We start from the raw sequence: 16,800 nt of genomic DNA on the forward strand, positions 1-16,800 counted from the left end.
TCACCTCAAATGACATTACTGCATGGTATTGGGATTATATATATATCATATAGCACCTACTACCTTGGCTAGATATTCCCTAGTGACAAATTCCTAGCCAACACCCCAAGCAGCTGATGCCTAGCCACCATCACAAGCAGCTGTATTTGAGGAAAAACATTAAAAAAAAATCTCACTGGAGGATGGATGGAAACATTTTTACCAACAGGTCCAAAAAACACTTCTGCTTACTCCCTTTCAATTGCCTGAACTGTGGAAGGACATGCACAGGCTACTACCAACCACCACTTCCTTCTTACCTCTTCATCTATTTAAACACATATTAACAAAGCTAACAGTTATTCAATAAAATACCAACAATATACTTACTGATTACCCCTTAATTTTCTTTCTACAAATGTTCTTAGTTGATTTGTACAATGTATTTGCAACTTAAAGACTCTTAGGCAATCTTACACAAGTACAATCCTACACATTATTGAGGTTTCTGGTGGTAAAGTGCTCTGCATCAAGTATCTAAGGACACCCAAAAATAAATATCCACACAGACAATAGACATCTGTAAACTGCAAGTAAATATATGCAAAATTCTTTAACCTGCACATATATCCATCACATATATCCTTTGGGACATAGGCCTTTACAAATGACGCTAAAAACGAGATTTTATTTACTGACTAGATGTAAGGCTTTCCCAACGCAGGTGTCCATTTAAATACATAAAGGGATTTAACAAAATAAATGAGGGAAGTTTATTATCAAAGGAGTTGAGATGTAAGAAAAATAGGTGGGAGGTTATATGTAATATAAGGAAAATGTAACTTTACAGAGGGTGTTAGATAGGTGGAATAGACTTTTAGCAGAAGAGGTTAACACAGTAAAGGAATTGGAGGCATAAATATATGAATATAGAATGAGACCAAGGACTGATTAATATTAAGGTAAAACGAGCAGACTAGATTGGCTGTTTTTTTTTTATCTGCAGTCAACTTTTGTGTTTCCTGACACCTGAAATGTTGGGGGTATGCCAACATACGGTATTTACGCAGTTACTAAAGCAAAGCATTACAATTTGACTACAATGTTGGTTGGTTGATAAGTCCACGTGAAATGTGCCAACAGCAAAGTTTCTCTGGAACTGAAAAACACCCATAAATAACTTATTTTGGTATCAGATCCAAGTTTTTACGTGTCCTCTGAGTAATGAATAGCCAACTTCACAATGAGTCACGTTAAAAAAATCATATAAAAAAAAACAACACAGAAGGATTCATAATACAAAGAATATTCATCAAGGGAAAACTTTCAAGTCTTTGATGAAGCTCTATGTCACTGGAAAAGGAAGCATGTCTTTGTTATATGTCCAAGCATAAATGTAAGTGTTTTTCTAAATCATTCCAAGTTGGGTTACACATAGTTTGGCATTTGGGCAGAATTAAAGTTGTATAAAACCACAATCCCAAGATAAAAACCGCAATCTCTTCCAAATGCAAGAGCTTTTGAGCCAAAAATAAAAGTATGGCAATATAATTTTTATACAACCAATATATAAGGGGGGGGGGGGGGGTGGAGCAAAAAAAGCTTATGAATTCACAAGTTTAACCAGTAAAAAAAGGAAGAAAATAAAACTGGAAAATGTGAAAAAATCTTAAATTGGAATGCATTATGTAAACCAGCCATGCAGGACAGTGCCTGGATATTAGGATTGTCCACTGGAACCTGGGCTATGCAAGTGGAATATGTTAAGTTTTCACACATAAAATTGTATATGCCTTATTATAAATATTTTTGCTGATAATTAGCAGTATTCTATTATAAGCACTGGTTCTGAATGTTACTATTGTTTGCCAGATTGAGAACGGAATGAGGAATCCATCACTTTCTGAGAAATGACTGCCAGGCATTTAACTGGTCAGCTCAAAAATAGATATTTTTTTTTAGGTCAGAACAGCATGGCCAATCTGCAGAAAAGCATGGCCAAGTCTGCTATCAGCAATAGGTGTTTCACGCCAAAATGCAATACTAATTCAGGAGGTCAGGTATAGGCTGAGTGATACAACTTTTTATACACAGTTCTAGTTTTGGTACAACATATGGTTTCAGAAATCAGGAACAATTTATGATTAGCATGGAATCTGAACACTGAACCTTACAAGTAGCCGGCTGAATAAAGAATTGTCAGTGAATCAGAACATCACCTTTACTGTATAAAGAATGATCAATGAATACGTTTTAATTTTAAGAAAATGTTTTTCTACTGATACATGCTGACCTATACATGTATAATTAGGTTTCAAAGAAAGAAAAAAAAAATAGGTCTATGGGGGTTAATGAACAGTAAGATTGATGATCCACTGAAAGCACCAAGCAATCTATTCAGTGGCATAATCTGGCCTAGGCCAGGAAAGCTTAGGGCAGCAGATCTGGGGGTTCCTAGGGGCAGGTCAATAAGCCAATTGGGTCAACTTATACCAAAGATATCTATGTACAACTCTGTAGTATGTCTTCCATGCTAAGGTGGAATGCTGGAATATCACATCATATCTAAATGCTCTGCATGGAGAATCCAAGCAGAGGGAAAAAGACAGTCTCAGCATGGGAAGGCTCGGGGTGCAGAAATGAGTCAGGTCTAAAAGCAGCAAATATACCCCAACATTTTTTTCTTTGCCTATTAGAAAGAGCATACTAGATTCTATCCTCTTTTTTATCGGACTGTATGAAGCTCCAACTAAATATAGTTAGCTATTCTTTACAAATGTAAGCACGGTATTTCTTAAGGAATACAACCGAAAGTCCTCAAGCACTAATGATAACAGTGAACAACTGTGGTCTGAATCTTAGCTGGTTTCAGAACTCTCACTTCCTGCCAATGTTCTGCGAAGTAATTTACATTTCTTCTTCTGAGTCACCAAGTAATCTGCAAAGCCAACAATGACTAATATGAGTACCACCGATTGAAATATCAAGCTGTCAATGAGTCAGATATAATTTGTCTGTAGTGAAAGGTGGTTGGGTTGCACAGACATTTTTAAGGTATTGTTTATACCAACATATAGATATGACGAAAGGCGGCTTGCGGTTTTTTGGTGGCTCCTAGATGGCGCCCAAGAAAAAAAATGGTGCACAGTGCGCAAGATCCTTTAAATCAGTTGCGTCAAAAAGAAACTAGCTTTTTGAAGAAAAAAAAAAAAACGGATGTTATTTAAATAAAACAAAATTCTTAATAATAGTCCCTTTCCTTAATAACTTCCGAAACCAAAATCATTACATGTAGTGATGTGTGTGTGTTCATCAGCTGACTCATCAGTTCCTTTAAATATCCTAACAAATGTTTTGTTTTTATCACGTGGCCTTCTTCAAAGGCCCCTTTAAAATTCATGAGAAGGCGCAGTTTACAGTTCCATCACCAGTTTGTACTTTCTGCCTACAAATAGAGCTGTTTTTTTTCCTGCCTAAGCCTTTTCTTATTAAAATGGGCATTTTTAGTTTTATACATTATACCCGTTTCTTTTCTACAAGTAAATTCTGAAACAGAAAAGGCCAACTTTGATATTTAATAGATGGTGAGAACAGCCTGTTTGACATTGCTTTCTTTGATATAATTTATTATGATTGTACTCTAATCAACTGTCAGCATATCGTATGGTTATACCATGTCTGGATTTATCACTCACTTTTTTTTGGGATGTTCTGTATCAGTATGAGATATACCTTCCTAAGGCAGTTACCTACTTTATTGGACTTTAATCGTCCTGTGTGTTAGATGTGATATTTGTATACATGGGTATATATGGTGTACACACACCTATATTTGTATTTGTATTTAATATATTTTTTTAATTCTGTAGATTCTACATATCTAATTATAAATGATGAATGGGGGACTCACTGCTGAGATATAATATATTCTATAAACATGCACGCTTAGAAAATATGACAATAAATTATACATAGAAAGCTGTATTATTCATTGAATGCATTTTATAGTAATAGGCACCTTTTCTATAAATCTATTCTTGGCTTGACATATATTGGTTCTGCTGAGTTTTCAAACAGCTGTAAAACAAGCCAAGGTAACGTAAAATATGCAACTGGCTATTCATTATGTATGATATTATCTATATTAGTAGTAGTATTATTATATATTACAAATATAAAACTATCAAATATATGTGAATCATATTATAGATTTTAAGTCCAGTCAAGTAATAAATAAAATGATTACCTTTAAATGGTGCCTTTCTCTGTTAATATACATTTTCCAAAAATCATGTAACTGTTATTCTTGGTCTTCATACTGATAAACCTGGTCGAAGGTCATTGTGGGCTCAAGGAAGACTTGTTGTTTGATATCCAAAACCGATATTACCACAGTGCCTGCAAAAATATAAAGGTAAACTTTGTCAGAAAAAAAAAATGTAAAAATGCTTTGATTGACAGAAGTCCTGTTGTGAGGAATAATGTGTTATAATAGAATGCACTTAGATTTTAACTATGTATTTACATCCTGTGATTGATAACTGTCGGCAAAAAAGTAGATACGTAGGAACAACATTCAAATTTGTACCATGTTTGTGCAACTACCTAAATCACTGATAATTATTAAAACCATGTTATCAGAGCCACTTTATTATATCTAATGAGAATTGAAGAAAGTACAAAGTTAGCTGATCCAATATACATGTAGGTTCTCCAGGTCACTGGGCTTGAGTCTTTGTCAGAGCCAGCATTATCTAATTAAGTCAAATCAACTTAATGAATGGATGTATATTATTTTCATTCACTTGCCTATACAAAGGCTGCCGGAACCAATCATCAACTTAGCAATAGTTAAGGAGTTAAGATACCTTTCCCATGGTATTTATTGTAGATTTTTATTGTAATAACTATACATAACTATATTGTAATAACGATACATAACCATACATTGGTTATTTTAGTTTACAAACTCCCTACATGAGTTTAAATATAGTATAAAACTGTAGAACATAGGATCTTACTATTGGACAGATGAAAACAGCATATGATACATGAGAATTAGGCTATAATGAAATTGAGAAATAATACGAGTGAATAGTTTGCAAAACAATTAATTAAATGGAAAGGCAGAGCTGCTTTTATTTATTAATAATTACGCAGGTAAGTTACCTGGTCTGGGTAATGTTATAGCTTTCAATGTAATTATTCCCCTTTACAGATGACAGATTTATCAAAAGATGAAATTATTATTATTATTATATTGGTATAGAACTGAATGTTTATTGTTCTAAATGCACTAAAAAACTAGCAGCGCTGCTAAAATTGACGTAGAAAGTCTAAATGTCTTAAAACTGAGACTTTGATGCTCTTTTTGAAGAAATTGACTTTAACAATAAAATCTATGTATTTAAAGGCACAGTTCACTGTCCCTGAAAGCCTCACCAAAGAAATTGGACCTAGGGGGTCCAGTAACAATGCATCTGCTGAATCCCTGGTAAACACATCTTTCTGCGTCTTCTCCTATATTGTCTGTGACTTGTTACTTAGGCCAAAACTGCTGTTGCCTTGAAAGGTAAGAAGAAACGTGCCAAGAGAAAATGGGAACTATACCTATAGATCTAAATATAGTTAATGTTTCTATAGTAACTAGATCTTTGTAATAGTGGTTTTCTGGCATTTGTTTGCAGCAGAAACAATCTTTCTTTTTAATAATAAATTATTGGATTAATGAAGCATAATTATGTTGAGTAGAGAATGGAAAATAACAGTAATTACCAGATATTTGAATCAAAAGATCTTATAACAAAAATGACTCATATAAAAATGTGAAACTTAACATTAGTAAGGTCGTAATTTCTATAAGGAAGCTGCCGGGAATATCATACAGAAAAGGGTAAATTTTTATCTGCTTCCTACTCATTCCAACACGTAAAACACATTTGACTGCATAATACTGAAACCTTTAAAGGCGTTTCATGAAGCAAAGCTCATTTACTCATACATGATGTCACAAATAAGCAAAATTTTCAGACAAGATCTAAGCCAGGCCAAGAGTTTATTCTATATTGTACTAATGATCTCTAAATTATTATATTCACTTCTCTTTTGGAAAGTCACAAGTGTTCTATTTTGACCCAAAGCAATGTGGTTTGCAATTTACTTCCTAAATAGCCTACTATATCCGTTAAATGTTTTGTTAGATTAACCTATCAGTCGACAAGAAATGGAGGTAAGAATTTTAATTCTTACTGAGGGAGGGGGAATCCCACAATAAACTTTCTTGTTACCTAAATATTTTTTTTTTCTGTCATGCTTTAACGTACACGTCTTGGTTGGGTGACCTGCCCAAAATGCCCAGCAATAACTGGACACAAAAACAGCAGGAAAAAAGTACTAACAATAAATTTAAAAATAAACTTCTAAATAATATCACAACTCAAAAACGGTGAAGCTGTAAGAAATTGTCAAATTATATACAGTTATTAAATGTTTATGTGTGTGTATGTATGTTTATTTATCTGGCTTCAAATTGAAAGGTCATTTATATCGTATTACAAAAAGAGGTTTAGATTAAAGCCTCCAGGATGGTGGGGCCTACTTAGTTAAGTATGCAAGAGGACGAGCTTCCCTTTTTTGTTTACAGAACCTCTACTATATGGATAAAAGTATTGGGACACCTGACCATTACACCAACAGGGACTTTTATGACATTGTATTTTAACTACATATATATTTATATGTAGATGGTCCTCCCTTTGCAACTACAAAAGCTCCCACTCTACTGGAAAGGCTTTCCACAACATTCGAGAGTGTTTCTGAGGGAATTTTTGCCTAGTAGAGCATTTTTGAGGTCAGGCACTGGTGTTGGATGAGATGGCCTGGCTTGCAATCTCCGTTCCAGTTCATCCCGAAGGTGTTCAATGGGATTCACTGGAAGTAAGGGCCTAGCCCAACACCTGAAAAACCCATTTCAACCCATACCATTATCTCTCATCCACCAAACTTTACAGTTAGCACAATGCCGTTAGGCAGGTAATAATCAGTGTAATACGCTTGGCATTGTACTTTGTGATGTGAGGCTTGTATGCAGCTGCTTGGCCATGGAAACTCGTTCCATGAATCTCTCACTCGTTTTGTGCTGATATTAATGCCAGTGGAAGTTTGAAACTCTTCAACTATGGAATCAGTAGGGCGTTGGCGACTTTTACGCACCATGCGCCTAAGCACTGAGTAACCCCTCTCGTTGACTTTACGTGGTCTTCCATTTCATGGCTAAGTTGCTGCTGTTCCTAAACACTTCCGTTTTCCAATAATACCACTTACAGTTAACCCTGGAATATCTAGGAGGGATGCATTTTTTATTGCAGAGTTCCCATCCTATCACAACCATGCTTGTCTTCACTAAGCCCTTCAGAATTACCCATTTTATCACAAATGTTTGCAAATGCAGACTGCATGGCTATTTGCTTGATTTTATAAAACAAGAGGTGTGACCTGATATTTTTGGCCACATCTTGTGTATCTCTACCTATGTGAGACAAATGCTGTTCGTAAAGAAAGAGGGGGTTGTGGCCAGACCTCTTCATGAAACCAAGTGTACCATAGGATGAAAGACAATCTTTGGAAAATTCATCCCATGAAACACACATTCTAGGTTCTGTGAGGATTTATCTGGGGAGCATACTTATTCTGAGAAGCGAGAAGATCCTGTGAGAGGTCCATGGAGAAGTTCTACAGAGAGAGCACAGATTAACTCCACCTCCACAGATAATACTTGAGTATTGATATTTGTGAAATATGTCACCAATGCAGCAGGAGATACATTCTTTTCAAACCAACAAGAGCCTACTCTCTTATTCCTAATTTCATGAAACTTTTGGCAAAGTCAAATGTACATTTAATGACACTGCCTTCCAAGTGTTGCTGATTAGCAGAGACAGTGCTTCTTTGGGACCCAAATCTCCATGTCCATCTTTCTCCTACAGATGTCCTTATCTATGTTTTGGTTAGAGGACTAGATGAAGACACTTTTCTAAGAAACATAATATTAAGACTGTCTCTAACATCGCAATATGTATTATCTTTTGGACAGTAAAATACAGAATCAATAGGTTATTTTACTGTAATTATTATAAAAACATTGAGCCAGCTAGAATTCCGTACTTATCTCTGTCAGGTCTTGACTTTATTAAAAATTCTCTATAATATTTGTGAAGACTGCTTAGGAATTGGAGGCTTCCAGGTTCAATAATTCTGAAGAGCAAGCATGGACTCCTTTAATGCTGCCGAACATGTAAACTATACTTAAACTTAGAGATCTCTCTTTTTTTGTGGCGCCACAAGCTGAAAGATTAATTAATCAGACCCTTACCCTAGGCATGCATCGTATGAGGGAGGGTTGTAAGGGATTGCTGGGAGCATTACTGTATACAAGTGGCCGCACTCGCGAATCAATTGCAGTTTTGTTATGTATAAGAAGGAGCAGTCAAACACATTCATCAGTTGTTTCAAAACTAACTCCACGAAAGATTACTCTGCCATGTGAAAACTTTGAAACAGATAACCTTCTGCACATGTAGTAAAGATAACCAGTCTTTAATTAAATATAGAACTACAAAAGCTATTAATATTTTAATATGTTTTAAACTAAAAACAGACATCTCCTAACAGACATAATGCTATGGGTATTTCTTCTGTACAGGAAAACATTATACAAACACACACCTAAACAAAGCCCCATTCAATAAATGCAATTCTTTGATTATACCTCCCAATAGAGGCTGATTTGAATTTCACCCACAATAGCCTCATTCATGTACCATTTAGGTAGCTTCAACTATAAGTTGTAAAGTGACAGATAGTAACCAAGACTTGTGCAAATTGGCTGAGCTTTAGCACTTGGCCTACCCTACTCCTGTCTACACTAAACGCATGCTGTTCTACTATGGACTTACCGTATTTGCTCGATTATTTCAGAGCAAATGCAAATGGATGCAAACAGTTAACAAAATAAAGTCTTTTGATGACATCCAGCATTATTAAGCGAAGCCACCAATCTTTAAAATAAAATATATTTTTTTTAAAAGCCAAATGCGATATGCCCATACCATAATTTGTATTAAACATACTTGAGCAACCCCATCACCTCACCATAGGCAGGCTCTACACCCTCCAAAGGGTCAATACTTTTATCCCTTACCCCACCACCAAAATGATTTTCCACTTATAGACTTACACACAGTAGTGCTAGATAAAGTTTTCCAAGAATATTAACTTATTTTGAATTAGATATGTATTAAAATAATTTTGATTTAAGTTTTTTTTTGTTTTGCCTGCGACCTTATAATTCATTTTGACATCTGCATTAAGAGTGGTGAAGGACTTTGCATACTATGTTGGAATCAATAGTTTATATTTTTGGACAGGCACTAACCGCAGGAGAGATTAAGGACATATCACTCATCACCCCCAAGATCTCTTACATTTATGTATTCATTCAGAAGAGGGAAAGAAATGAGCACTATAATCCAAACAGCAAACACGCCACATCCTTATGAAACCTGAGCATGCCACATCAAACAAAGAGTCGCTTTCAACTTTCAAGAACCAAATATGTGTTTGGGAAACATCGATACACAAAGATGACTCTTTAACAAACAGCCATGTATTCAGTACACACAGAGGGTTTTAAAGTGTCTGAAATGTTCTTTAGATCTTTAAAGGGTATCTATGCTACCTATAGACTAAGCTTTTTGCTTGGCAATCAATGCAACTGTTTTGGAGATATTTAGTTTAAATGTTCAGCTCCTGAAAGCTGAGATCTGTGTCTCAGGCTGACAAGGACAACCTTGTATTTGTTCCCATTTGCTACACATAGCCAGATTTATTCTACCATGATTTCACCTCTTTTATTTTAGTTTATAAACAAATAAAACATTCTATATAAATGGTACAAAACATAGCAATGCATGTCTAGTAAAATACATAGCATCTTACATTTTTCGATCAGGTAACAGGTCCCGACAGGACTTGGACTGGTCATTGGGCAAACTTGGTAAATGTCAATAAGCATCTCCCACTAACCTTTATTGATGCTTGTGCAGACAATCCAGTTTATCGAATAGCCATTGAGTGGATACATGAGTGTAAGAGCATAATACCAGGCACCCAGGTATCCAGCATGGAGTCTCAGGCATGTTATTTATGCGTTGCTGGCAGGGTGACAACATGTCCCGGATTGCCTGGGACAGTCCTGCAATGGGACTTTAAGTCTTGGGCAGTCTCAATCTGGGACAATGCATTGTCCTGGAATGAGAAGTCTGAGTGAAGGAGGTCTTAGCCAATCAGGGGAGACTTCTCAATTCTCCAGGTTGCCTGTGATTTCAGAAGCCTCTCCTGATAGAGTCCCTCCTTCAGACCAACTGAGTGTAAGCTGCAGCCCGCACCAGGTTTGACTGTGTTTCTCTGTTTGTCACTGTGTTTGTGTGTAATGGTTGGTAATAGAGTAGTTAATAGAGTCTGAATCTGCTCATGTCTGGTAATAGAGGAGTTAATACTCTAATCTGCTCATGTCTGTAATGATTGAATGTATATTATAGGCATATTATTAAATCTGAAATCAACATGGTTCCCAAGGCTTCCTAATAATTAATATATTATATTATATGTTTGTATGTGAGATATATATACAGTACATATATAATATAAAATGTATTTTATGTGTGTGAGATTATATATATATATATATATATATATATACACACACACACGTCTGTGTGTGTGTAATCTCATCAGCTTCATAGTTGATAGTCAGTAGTGTACCTAAATCGGGGCGGGCCACCCCGGGTGCCACTCATTAGGGGGGTGCCGTGACGGCCACCTAACACGGGCCCGCAGCTTACCGCTACTGCACCGCCCCAGTGGTGCTTTGCTGGCCCACAGACAGTACGCCCCTGTTCATAGTGTGTCCCTGGATGGCAGAACTAATATGTTGCCGTAGTTGCTGGCCTTCAACTGCTGGGGCCAGTTATCCTCACAAGTCCACTTCTGATCCCAGTCACTTTTTTCAAGTGCTTTTAACAGCAACTGTTGTGCAATGATGGAACACAGTTCTCCATCAAGTTAAGAATGGAATTGCAGTGATTTGTACACATGGTTTTACTTTAGTTTACTTATTCACCAAAATGGACTGTGACCACACCATAACTACTACAGTGACTCATTATAAAGTCCTCTGAATAAGGTTCTGATATAGAAGTGCAGAGTGCCATAGACTACTTCAGTTATTAAGTCATTTTACTCCCTAAAAGATCACTCAGCAGTCAATTATGTATATCTTGAAATCAGAGAACATACACAGGGCCAGTAAATGATTGGTTCTTTTTGTGATAAGCAAGCAGTCTGCTCTACAATAACCATGCCTCGTAAGCATTTCATGAAGCTGCGTCACTATCTCCCTAGAAACATGCTGATCAGAGCACATTGAGGCTTCATGACTAAGGCAAATGTTAAATTGGTTTTCTAAATAGACTGTCATATTTTATTTTATTTCCATTTTGTAAATGCTGTGCTTACAATAAAACCAATAATGGCAGATATTTCCACACCTATTTGTAGCTCCTATTCAGGGTAGCAGAGATAAACCACAAATGATCTTTACTGAGAAAGAAGAACTGAAAGCATGCTACATGCTCAGAAGGACAAAGTGGGTTATAACCATTTCACGTATACAGTGTGTATATGTAAAAGGCAAACACATATTTCTGGGCAGGCATCTGTGATTTATCTATATTTTTTGGCCAAGTTAAAATATGCTATGTGTAATTTTGGAGATTGACGATGCACTGTTTTTTTGGACAACAGAGTCATTTCTCATATCTATAAATATACCTAATGATTTGCTTTGCTTTTAGGTACAGGAAAAAAAATGTATACTAAGCAGAATTTCCTTCCTATAGGAATAAGCAGGCTATTATTATTTATGCACACAAGTCAAAAGTATATTTTCCAGCGAAGCTGGAAAAAAAATGCATTCTGATTCATTTATCTTCTAAAGTCTCCTAAATACATAACACCTAAATAAAGTATTCAAGTAAAGAACTTGAGTCGCCATGGCAACAAAACTCCATTGAAGTCAAATCCCTTGTTGGTTGATAAAAAAAAATTAACAGGACCAGCACTTTGTCGAAATCTCATTTGAACGGCAAATTGTTTATTGTCTATTGCCTAATCTCTGCATTATCTCAGTTGCCATTTCATATATAACCCCACAAACACTTTGATCACAAAATACATACAGAATATACTCGTACTTTAATCTCAAGTACGTCTATTTAGACTCTATAAACACTTACTAATGCCTCAATAGAATTCCTATTCTGGAGATGTAGGCAAGAGGGCGCATTAATACAACAATGTATTAGTACTATTTATTGCTTTATATAGTGCTATCAAATTCCACAGTTCTTTACCCAGATAACTGAATCAATAAGCAACTTAAATTAATGTTTTCCACTTTAATATAAGGAAACTAAACTAAATGATTTATAGTAAAATAACATTAATGCATTTCATATAAAAAAGCACAATGATAGTATTCTTTTTCATTTAGGGGAAAGAAAAAATGTTGGTGCGCTAAGCTAGTCTTGGGTTCAAATAATACTATATTACTGTATTATTTGAGCCCGGGACTAGCTTAGCGCACTGACATTTTTTCTTTCCCCTGTTTGCACATATTTGAGGTTGTTGGCTCCTCATCAGTCTGGTTGCAGCTTGCTGTCCAGGGGTTAATAGGGAGGAGGTTTAATTGCACCTCCCCCAACACATTAATCTGGTTTTGGTAGCAGTATAAACTGCTTTGTGTGCCCACTATGTAGGAGGTGAGAGTAGGTTCTCACCCTATTGAGAGTGTGCCTTGACGTGGCGGGTTAGCTTAATTATGCTTTGGCCAATTCATATAACCAAAACCTCTCATTTATATTATGATTATATATTTGTTGCCAACTTTATTAGGGTGAGAAGCGCAGACAGTATTTTGTTTTTTGTATTCTTTTTCATTTTTCCCAATTAAAAAAAACATAAAGGCATCAGAGAAATCAAAGCTGAATTTTCTAGGTATTTCCAATCATATGTGGTATATCACAAATTAAAATTCTGTTCACTGAAAATGCACAGATGAGAATAAATGTATAGCACACCCATTCCCCAATGAATATGGTAATGAAAGTAAAAATAGCTGAACCCCAAAAAAGGTACATATATGTATCAGAATATCACCCAAAGTATTTATCTTCTCCTTCAGAAAAGAAAGCAGATGACACTCAAATACAGATTACAATGGAATTAGCTTAAATTTTGGCAATCCGTGCAATGAAGATGCTTGTCAAGGAATCATGAGTGTTTCTGAAGGTGGAACACTTATTAAAACTTTATTTTTATAAATAAACCCTCATGCGTGGTACATGTGTAGGCTTGTACTACATTTCTCAGGGTGGGCATGAGAGTATTTGTAATCCGTTTTTAGCATTCCCCCCCTCTTCATGATTGTATTACCTATTTATGAAACATCATTTTACCCTTCCTATCTCTAAATCCACATCACTGTGATGCACAGAGTAATGCCATTATAGTCCATTAATTATGTGTTCATATAAAGAGCTGCATGGAAACTGTTAAATGCAATAAAAAACCCATTGAAGCTATAACCCACTTTTTTCAGTAGAAGAAACTAAAATAGTGAAATGTCTAATTGAGACTAGCAGGGGTACCACTGAATTGTACTGTTTCTATTTCCAATACAAACAAGTGGTACCCAAATATGAGAACGCTTTTGGAACATCAAAGATTCTCTGGAGACCCCAAAACAAGGTAAATACCGGTAAAATATTTAGAACTCTTTAAAGATCTCCTGGAATAGCTTTGATACCTAGCAGAGTGGAGACCACTGCATTAAACAAATCCACACTCTGTGAAAAAGGAGCATGTTAACGTTCGACCAAAAAACAGAAAATGACTTCAATGTTTAACTCCATCGCAGGTGATAGCAAAACTGTGGGAGTGAAGTGCTCACTGGAAAGAATGACTTCACACAAACACATCTTAGTATCAGATTAGAACCCTGAGTGACTCAGTCTTTGTTATGAGACACAGTAGTTAACACCCACTGCACAAAGACTAGCCTTCTCTTGCTGACAGCGATTACTTTCACCAGCTGTAATGCTTGATACAGAGTTCAGAGCCAGGAATGCCACCGGTAAACTTTCAATATCCCTACATCATATATAGCAGAAAGGTAAAAAAAAAAAAATACCAGTATTTTTGGAGTGTCATAATGATGTGCTGACCTATTTTAAAAAATACATAAAAATCAAGACAGCACCGCCAACAAAGAAAAATACTCATTAATTGAAACAGTCTAGATACCTGCAGAATATTCTTGACAAGACACTTAGTTGGATTGAATAAACTAAGCTACCAATGTCTGACATTTAAATAACCAAGGAAACAGAATAAGCTAGAAACAACAGCAACAAATATCATGTCTTGTTTCTTCTGATTTAAAAGCATTAAAAGAGATTGAGATAAAATATTTCCATTAACTGTACCATTCAGATCCTTGACTCAGCTGCTTCAAATAAATTTCAATTACTTGCCCTCTATTTGAGGGTGGGGTGTTATACTTTGGCCATAATAGTAATAGGTCACGGCGACTTAAACCTGTGCTTTTTATAAGGTCCATTCCTCTCTTTATATTTTTACTGATTCCATTGTATTCATTTGAATACCCCTGTTACTGAACAGGTTAAATATCTACGCGGCAAATGTATTTGTGGCATAAGTAAGGAGAAGACACTTCTGCATAAATGTATAACTATTTGGAGGACTACAGAAGGTCATGAAAAATTCATCATCAATTCGCTCCTTCCTTGAGATCCTCACAGTTTCTGAAATACACAAGTGATTACTCTTTTAAATCAGACATAAAAAACTTCTACCAAGACATCAAGGCTACACCTTAATGATCGCTATATATCCTTTACGTCAACCAGTGAAACTGAACATTACCGGCAAAGCTGACTGCAATGAGATCATCCATACTCAATTAGTGTGCAATAAAAAAAAAACTCCTAATAATTAAGCAAAGCAGTATACGGATACTCTCACTCCTGGCAAAAGTCCAGGAGACAATCTCAAGATGTACTGGCAATGACATTGTAAATGTAGTCCAATCTACTTCATCCGCTCACTGTTACTTTGCAAGCTCACCCTTGCTTTACACTATTTTAAATGTGTATTGATTTGTCTATCTGCTAATGAAAATGCCAGACAGAAGCCGGCAATCAAACAATACCAGTTTTGCATTTGGCGCCTTGTGTACCACCTAGGCAACTGTTTGCTAGTGCTAACATTCATCAGTGTTTCAATAAAACCGTTCCCACGTCATCTTTAACTGTGTGAGTACAGAAAGTTTACAAAAACCGTACTAAAGACCACTAGAGTACTAGAGTTGTTAGGAGAGTTTGGTTTCAACTTCCACTTCACTATTTATTAAGAAAGGGCAACCTTCCCGGGAGGACCTCCTTACATCTTTCAGCTTCAGAGCGTCGCAAGGCAGCCATGTGGGAGCAGCAATGGAGGTCTTGATTTTTCATTAATTTTCCAGATCTGTGGGCTGATCACAGATCAGAGAATCTCCCCAACTAGCCCATGACTTCTCAAAATGTTACGTGATTATGATGGTTGGAACTGAATGTAATCTAACACAACAATGTTGTACTTTTCTCTAATTCTAGAGCTTATATTATTTTGGTATTCCAAAAAAATAGAAAAAAGGTAAATTGCGTTAGAAAAAATATTTTAAGATACAGATCTGGGTGAACATATTCGATTTCATCCATAATGAGCATATATTTTATGTAAAACCCCACTTTAAACAAAGCCGTATTTGTTCAAGAATTTCAAAGGTGTTGAACGGGTCTAAAAAAATAAGATGCAGAGCACCAGATATCTGCATTTTATAAGCCCCTGTGGTTTTCTCACATCGTCTATGAAACCATTATTATTATTATGAGTAATAACGAGTGAATGAGATTTGCTAGATATTGTCTCAGCAAGAAGTGCTGTCCTCACCAGATAACTGGTCCATTTCACTTGCGTATTGGTACATGAGCCGGTGTTGTGCTTTATGTTTATACAACCCTAGCAATATTTACAGGAAAGGCCTGGAATGAATTGGTGAAAGAGGCACAATTTACACAGATGGATTATGTAAATTACTAAATGCTATCCGTACTGACAGACATGACTTAATGTGCAAGATGTTTAATGCTGAAAGACACATCATTTGCTTCAGATATGTTGACATACTATGCTAATGGGATTTTTCTTTTTTTAAAATAGCTTGCAAAACTGTAGCTTGCTGGCAAATCTGTGCAGACAACATAAGGTATAATTATACCTCCTACCTTCGCACAGGAAGTCTTGGGGTCAGGAGATAAAACGCTTCATGCCAAGGATTAATGTTCCACTTAAAAATGAGATAACAGCACTGCAAAGAGTGTTTCTGGAGTCCCCTACCCACAACCATATATAGATCCTATTTGTATACAGAAATTGAATAGCAATAGCAAGATGGGATCTATAAAGTACTTATTGATAGCCAATTCTATTAATGTTGTGTGGTTAAAAGGCAATGGCTGGCATGGCTGATCGGGTCGTAGCACGTGAACTCACTCTTGGTAATGAACCGTGTGGCTTATGGCACCCACAGATAAAGTCATGAGCATGCTTTTTGTTCCCAAAAACAACTTACACATAAAGTTT

At 36.0% G+C, this 16,800-nt stretch overlaps 1 protein-coding gene across 1 annotated transcript in view; it reads right to left on the reverse strand.

The window, feature by feature from the left end:
- BACH2 (BTB domain and CNC homolog 2) overlaps positions 1–16,800 on the reverse strand; it is a 128,882-nt gene that overhangs the window by 59,599 nt on the left and 52,483 nt on the right. Inside the window, exon 4 of the mRNA XM_053461053.1 lies at positions 4,226–4,377. Within this exon, the coding sequence (XP_053317028.1) occupies positions 4,226–4,258 (33 nt within the window). The 5' untranslated portion in view covers positions 4,259–4,377. The remainder of the gene's footprint in view (positions 1–4,225; positions 4,378–16,800) is intronic.

Source organism: Spea bombifrons, chromosome 3, assembly GCF_027358695.1.
Source record: "Spea bombifrons isolate aSpeBom1 chromosome 3, aSpeBom1.2.pri, whole genome shotgun sequence".
Classification (NCBI taxonomy): Eukaryota; Metazoa; Chordata; class Amphibia; order Anura; family Pelobatidae; genus Spea; species Spea bombifrons.